Source organism: Aspergillus uvarum (assembly GCF_003184745.1).
Source record: "Aspergillus uvarum CBS 121591 unplaced genomic scaffold BO82scaffold_18, whole genome shotgun sequence".
NCBI classification, from domain to species: domain Eukaryota; kingdom Fungi; phylum Ascomycota; class Eurotiomycetes; order Eurotiales; family Aspergillaceae; genus Aspergillus; species Aspergillus uvarum.
This window is the reverse complement of record NW_020291315.1, coordinates 1-7,132: the sequence shown is the minus strand read 5'-3', so window position 1 is coordinate 7,132 and position 7,132 is coordinate 1. Positions and strand designations below refer to the sequence as shown.

General features: G+C 53.6%; 2 protein-coding genes across 2 annotated transcripts; one reads left to right on the top strand and one right to left on the bottom strand.

The window, feature by feature from the left end:
• Positions 1-428: 428 nt before the first annotated feature.
• On the top strand, positions 429-3,870 carry BO82DRAFT_431099 (glycoside hydrolase family 35 protein; the record flags this gene model as incomplete). The annotated part of the gene is made up of 6 exons (XM_025640669.1): positions 429-1,229; positions 1,281-2,280; positions 2,333-2,626; positions 2,681-2,752; positions 2,804-2,891; positions 2,969-3,870. The coding sequence occupies 6 exons, from the start codon at positions 429-431 to the stop codon at positions 3,768-3,770; spliced, it is 3,057 nt and encodes a 1,018-aa protein (XP_025493250.1). The 3' UTR covers positions 3,771-3,870.
• Positions 3,871-4,835: 965 nt separating this feature from the next.
• On the bottom strand, positions 4,836-7,058 carry BO82DRAFT_382438 (putative MFS transporter). Its single transcript, XM_025637934.1, has 7 exons — positions 6,553-7,058; positions 6,398-6,500; positions 6,176-6,339; positions 5,961-6,121; positions 5,680-5,911; positions 5,173-5,620; positions 4,836-5,114 (listed from the first exon to the last, which is right to left on the bottom strand). Exons 1-7 carry the CDS (start codon positions 6,805-6,807, stop codon positions 4,945-4,947), a joined length of 1,533 nt encoding a protein of 510 aa, XP_025493249.1. The 5' UTR covers positions 6,808-7,058; the 3' UTR covers positions 4,836-4,944.
• Positions 7,059-7,132: the final 74 nt, after the last annotated feature.

The window sequence follows — 7,132 nt, the reverse complement described above, 5'->3', positions numbered from 1 at the left end:
TGAGCGACCTAATCAACTGCATATTAAATGTCCTCGCTTGGGCCCAATCGCTTACCGTCTCCGGCCTCCGCCAGTGGAGTTCAGTGGACAATATCGGGTCTCTCGGTCGTTTGGTCCTCTTTCCTGTTTCCCCCAGCAAAGCTGAGCTTTTTACCAAGTTGAGCTCGCGGGCACTTTTTTTTTTCACTGCTCCGGCCTTTCGTCAATGCCCACGCCAAAAGCCAATTCCGGTGTGCCGAGTAGCTTCTGGCCTGTTGACGATGCGAAATTTCTGGTGACGTGGGGTAATCACCGGCCTGGCTAAGGAACGGGGTATAAATTGAGGGCTCCTGGTCGCGATCGTTCAAGGAAAATGTTTCCTCCCAGACACATTTATCTTTTTGCATTGCCATTGTCTTGCCCGCGCGGACAGGTGCATGGTTTGAACCATGGCGCGATTACTCTTGCCAATTTCTCTTTTGCTGGCAAACTCAGGTCTGCTGGCCGCTGCTCAGAATCAGACTGCGGAGGGGTGGGAAGTCTTCAACAATGGACTGACCACCGACGTACAATGGGATCATTACAGTTTCCATGTGAATGATCAGCGAGTCTTTGTATTCTCTGGCGAGTTTCACTACTGGCGCATTCCCGTTCCTGGCTTGTGGAGGGACATTCTGGAGAAGATCAAAGCTGCTGGCTTCACCGGGTTCTCCATCTACACCAGCTGGGGATACCATTCCCCAAACAATCACACGGTTGACTTCTCCACCGGCGCTCACAACATCACCTCGATCTTCGATCTTGCGAAGGAGCTCGGTCTGTACATCATCGTCCGTCCTGGACCGTACGTCAACGCGGAAGCCAATGCTGGTGGGTTCCCCTTGTGGTTGACCTCCGGTGAATACGGAACCCTGCGGAACAATGATTCGCGGTATACGGATGCCTGGAAGCCATACTTCGACGAGGTCTCTCAGATCACCAGTCGCTACCAGGTCACCAATGGCCACAACACAATCTGCTACCAGATCGAGAATGAGTATGGTGACCAATGGCTTACCGACCCGAGCCAGAGGGTTCCCAACGAGACTGCAATAGACTATATGGAGCTCCTTGAGGCAAGCGCACGCGACAATGGTATCACAGTTCCCTTGACCTTCAATGACCCCAACATGAATGCGAAGTCCTGGTCCAGTGACTGGTCGGATGCTGGAGGCAATGTTGACGTCACCGGTGTTGATTCCTACCCTTCCGTAAGTGATTCATCTCAGAAACTTATTTCTCTACCATTCTGACTTGTTTAGTGCTGGTCGTGCGATACTAGTGTGTGCGACTCCACCAACGGCGCATATATTCCTTATCAGCTGGTCGAATATTATACCTACTTCCAAGAGTTCCAACCCCACATGCCCTCATTCCTCCCCGAGTTCCAGGGCGGCTCCTACAACCCATGGGCTGGCCCCGAAGGTGGATGCGGTGACGATACCGGTGCGGACTTTGTCAACCTCTTCTACCGCTGGAACATCGCGCAGCGGGTCACCGCCATGAGCTTGTATATGCTGTACGGAGGAACCAACTGGGGTTCAATTGCTACACCTGTGACCGCGACCAGCTATGACTACTCCGCGCCCATCTCTGAGGATCGTTCAATTGGCTCCAAGTACTACGAGACCAAGCTGCTGTCGCTGTTCACCCGAAGTGCGGGCGACTTGACCATGACGGACCTGGTTGGAAATGGAACCCAGTACACCGACAACTCCCTTATCACGACCTACGAACTCCGGAACCCTGAGACCAATGCTGCATTCTACGTGACGCGGCACGCGGATTCCACCTCAGACACGAATGAAGCTTTCAAGCTGCACCTCAACACGTCAGCTGGAAACTTGATTGTTCCCCGCAACGGAGGCAAAATCAGAATCGATGGACATCAGTCCAAGATCATCGTCACGGATTTCAACCTCGGCTCGGAGACTCTGCTGTACTCCACGGCCGAAGTGCTTACCTACTCGGTCATCGACAATGAGCCAACTCTTGTCCTCTGGGTGCCGATTGGCGAGTCTGGAGAGTTCGCCGTGAAGGGTGCCAAGTCCGGATCCGTTCTCTCGAAGTGTGCGAAATGCTCTCAGCCGACCTTCAAGCGGCAGGGAGGCAGTCTGACCGTCAGCTTCACCCAGTCCGCGGGAATGAGTGTGCTGAACATCGACAACAAGCTGCGCGTGGTGCTTCTGGATCGTACCGCAGCCTATCTCTTCTGGGCCCCTACCTTGACCGAAAATCCCTTGGCCCCTGCCAACGAGACAGGTATAGAAATCTCGCTTCGGCTTATCATCTGCAGAATATTAACTTCCGATAGTACTGATCCAAGGTCCCTACCTTGTCCGTTCCGTCAAGGAAGATAGCAACACTCTTGAGATCAAGGGTGACGCGGTCAACGCTACGGAGATTGAAGTCTTCGCTTCCAAGAAGGTCAAGAGCCTGACCTGGAACGGCAAGCAGATCAAGTCGACCAAGACTGCCCACGGTAGTCTGAGAGCCTCTTTGGCAGCTCCCAAGGCTATTACTCTTCCAGCTTTGACATCCTGGAGATCGAACGACAGCTTGCCTGAGCGTAGCGTGTCATATGATGATACTGGTGCTGCTTGGGTTGGTATGTATACTCTACTACGGTGTTTTTAAAGGCTATTGACTAACGAGATTCAAGCGGCCGACCACATGACGACCTACAACCCCCAGCCCCCAGCTACCCTTCCAGTCCTGTACGGTGATGACTACGGTAAGCACTTCAGCTTGTTACAAAACGAATATCAACTAATCACGACTCCAGGTTTCCACAACGGCATCCGTCTGTTCCGCGGATACTTTAATAGTTCCGCCTCCGGAGTATTCCTCAACATTCAAGGTGGAGACGCATTGTAAGCTTTCCCACTCCCCCCTCCACCTTTGACCCCTTTTACCGGTAGAGAATGTAACCAGCTAAACCCTAAAACAGCGGCTTCTCCGCCTGGTTGAACGGCCACTTCATCGGCTCCTACCTCGGCAACGCTACCATCGCTCAAGCCAACAAGACCATCACCTTCCCGGCCGAGTACCTCTCCTCCGACCCGAAGACCACCCCGAACGTCCTGCTCGTCGTCCACGACGACACTGGCCACGACGAGACCACCGGCGTCCTCAACCCCCGCGGTATCCTCGAAGCGCGCTTGTTGTCCAACACCTCCACCACCCCCGAATTCACCCACTGGCGCCTCGCCGGCACCGCGGGCGGAGAATCCAACCTTGACCCCGTCCGCGGTGTCTACAACGAAGACGGCCTCTTCGCCGAGCGTGTCGGCTGGCACCTTCCGGAGTTTGACGACAGCAAGTGGACTGTAGCTTCGTCGTCGTCATCATCATCCTTGTCCTTCACCGGCGCGACCATTAAATTCTTCCGCACCACGGTGCCCCTCCACATCCCCACGGGACTGGACGTCTCCATCTCGTTCGTCCTCGGCACCCCCGACGACGCCCCCAGTAACGCCTACCGCGCCCAGCTGTTCGTCAACGGCTACCAGTACGGCCGGTACTTCCCCTACATCGGCAACCAGGTCGTCTACCCGGTCCCCGCGGGCGTGCTGGACTACAACGGCGAGAACACCATCGCCGTGGCGGTGTGGGCGCAGACCGAGGCCGGCGCCGGGATGACCGTGGACTGGCGCGTGAACTACGTTGCGGATAGTTCGTTGAGTGTGGCCGAGCTGGAGACGGCGGACTTGCGGCCTGGGTGGACCGAGGTGCGCGAGAAGTATGCTTGAGCAAGAAGTATGCTTGAAGCGTTTTTGCCCGGGAGGTATAGTGTTTTGCTTTTTTTTTCCCAGGTAGAAGGGTAATTGAATGAAGCAAACAATGCATGCTTAGCTTGAATGAGCATGAAGAATGAAGAATGTGAACTATGTCTCTTGCGGCGTTGAGTGCTCGACTAGCATTAGGGCAGGTAGGAGTACTGTATCTTCTTCGGCAATGATGTTCAGATCTATTCTCGAACAGGGAAACAAAAACGAGGTGCTCAGGCCAATCCCATAGACACCATGAAAGCCCCTCCCCCACCAGACAATCAGCCGATCTACAGCCCCATCCGAAGAAGGAGAAAGGGAAGAAGTACTGTCGCCCAAAGCTCAGGAAAAGATAAGGGCACTACACTAGGTCCTGTACGCAGCCTTCAAGAGCCTAGGTGAGCCGCTACGGAGGTACCGCCATCTATGGACATTAGCACTACCCTGCCCCTATCGTTTGGCTCCACTAGCCTAGCACTAGACCATAAACCTGTCACTGCCGTTAGGAAAGCACAGTAGGTACTAGGTAGGTAGTGTTCCCCATATCCAACCAGCGGAATTCGAAGTTGTAGGTATGTATGTATGTATGTACTGTACGGTGCACTACAACCCATATGGGAACTTTGGATTGTTTGTTTGTGGTGTTTTGATAATGATCCGAGGGGGAGTGGGGGCGCACTCGATGCAACGTACTTTTACTTTCTGGTCGACATGTTTTCTGGGGGGGTACGGTGAGTTGACTGGGGTCTGGGATATTGAAATTGAGGATGGAATCGCTCGTCGACTGAGTACATACAGTACATACAGGACTATAGTATACGACCTGGTCGATGAGTCCCGGGACAACCGAGGATCCGGTTTGGAGATTGCATGCTAGACTTTTGTACTGTACATAACGTCCTACCAGAGCAAAACTTCCAAGGCGGCTGTCGACTGAATGACCCCATACATGGCCAAGACACACACGTGCTCTACCTGGCAATTCTACACCTACACTGCGCAAAAGAAAGGCGTTTATACAGAAAAGAAATCATATTTACTCGACTTGTTGGAATCATAAAAACAAGTCATAGCTAAAACTAGTTCACCTTTCGCATAACCGGCCAATACAAAAATATATACACGTCCATGTACCTTATCTCAAGATACTGAGACCTTAGACTAAGAATCTGAAGCCTCTGGAACTGGCCTGGCCAGGCACCTCCCCGCTGCTGATGCCTTCTCCGCGGTCGAGTTTCTTGTTCAACCGCACGAGAACGAAGCGGAGCGCCGTCGCGGCGAGAATGGCCAGGAAGGCTGTGGCGCAGTTGACGGACATTGCGGTGACTATATTCCTCATTAGGCTGTGCAAACGCAAGAAAAGACGGGGTTGCAAGAGACTTACCGTAACGCGGAGCATCGCTGTCCGGGTACATGTAGCTCGCGTAGATGCTACTGATGTTACTGATACAGTTGATGCCTGCCAGGGCTGCGGCACGCTTGGAGGCCGGACGAGGCAAGGTGCTCGAAATCCAGCCCAGGGCCACGACGTAGCTGGCGTAAAAGGAGGGGACCATGAGCATCATGGCCACGTAGCGCGGAGCGACGCTCGTGGTGGCGGCAGCGAGGATGAAGGCCGCCACGGAGATGTAGAGGGGTAGGGTGATGTGGAAATAGCGTTCACCGGTCCGGTCGGCGTGCCAGGCGTTGGTGAAGGCGGTGATGACGGCCAGACAGTAGGGAGGGGCGGTCAGACACAAGGTCTCGATGTTGCCGTAGTTGAGGGTCTTCACAACAGTGGGGAAGAAATTGGTGACCGAGGCAGAGGAGACAATTCCGAGAATGAGAAGGATCTAGATTCATTAGCGATGGAAGAAGCAGAAGGGCTATTTTCGATAGTGGGTTGACTCACCAACAGGTAGGTCTTAATGTCGGTGAAAGCCAGCTTGACACCGTGCAAGAAGGTCTGCTGCTCGCTATCGACCCAATCGTCTTCGCCAATATCTTCCTCTAGGCGCCAAGCAGCCAGCTGCTTCTCCTCCTCGGTGAGCCAGGGGGTGGTACGCGGGAAATTAGGGAGAATGAAAACAGAGGAGAAGGCCACAACGATGGTGATGGCTCCCTCGATAATGAAAAGCCAGCGCCTAGCCAGAGTCAGTCAGCGGTACATAAAGCTCGCTGGAGTGTACCTACCATGACCGAAGTCCCATTTTGTAGTCCATTCCATCAGTGATGCCTGCAGCAATAAGGCCAGAGAAGGCTCCCGACAGGAGAGAACCCGAGTACAGCGCAGCAGTACGGAATCCAAGCTCCTTGCGAGTATACCAGGCACTCAAGAAGTAGAGACACCCGGGCTAAGAGAGAGAGTCAGCAAACCCTCTGCAATCTAGTGAGGGGCGCACGCATACAAAATAGGCTGCCTCCACGAAACCCAAGAAGAACCGAACGACAACCAGACCAGCATAACTTTGAGCGCCAGCGGTGCATGTCGAGATAACACCCCAGAGCAGCATAGATCCCGGGAGGTAGAGGGCGGGTTTACCGATCTTGTTGAGCAGCAAATTGGACGGAACTAAATCATCAGAACATGTCCATAAAGACGCAAAAAGAAACAAAAGAGGGGCACCTACTCTGCATCAACAAGTAACCCACAAACAGAATACTGACGCAGGTCTGATATTGCACTCCCACCAGGCCCAAGTCTTCCTCGAGACCGGCCAATTTGGCAGCCGCCTACTAGGTGATCAGCAACGGAAGTGGCAAAGCTGGGCCACGAGTCACATACAATGTTGTTCCGGTCCAGGTAATTCAGGATGTACATGATGATAAGCATAGGCAACAGACGCAGATCGATCTTGCGGACCAGAGCGCGTTCGGCTTTCTGACGCTCCTCGGGCGACAGGCTGGCGACATAGGCCGGGGCCTCTTTACGAGGATTGGGCTTGTCGGCGTTGGCTACTGCATTGGGGACGATTTCGACGTTGTCGACATGGCTCTTGTCAATGTCCCGTTCGGGATCGTAAGAGGTTCTGGGCGACATATTGCGTCTCCTAGTTCGAGGAACAGGGTATACGGGCTGACCTCCAAAAACGATGAAAGGAAGACCCGAGTATCAAAGGATAGGGTCACTCAGTGAAGGAGGAAAAGGAAAGAGTACCAAGAGGCGAGAGAGAAAGAGAATAAGGAAGAAAAAGATAGAAGGGGGTAAGCGAGCAGACAGAGCAGACAGAGCAGCCAAGTCGGGATCAGGAACCTTTTTGTGTGCAGGACATGGCGGGAGCCGAAGAAGCGGGCAGCAAAACCGGGATTTTTGGGGTCACCCCAGACTGATGGAATGGAGGGTCGGGGAAAAAAGAGGGTCTGGG

Coding starts and splice junctions, on each gene's coding strand:
- BO82DRAFT_382438 (XM_025637934.1), bottom strand. CDS start 6,807: ATGTCGCCCAGAACCTCTTACGATCCCGAACGGGACATTGACAAGAGC. Junction 6,340..6,397: donor GGGTTACTTGTTGATGCAGA/GTAGGTGCCCCT, acceptor CTGATGATTTAG/TTCCGTCCAATTTGCTGCTC. Junction 5,621..5,679: donor ACATTAAGACCTACCTGTTG/GTGAGTCAACCC, acceptor TAATGAATCTAG/ATCCTTCTCATTCTCGGAAT.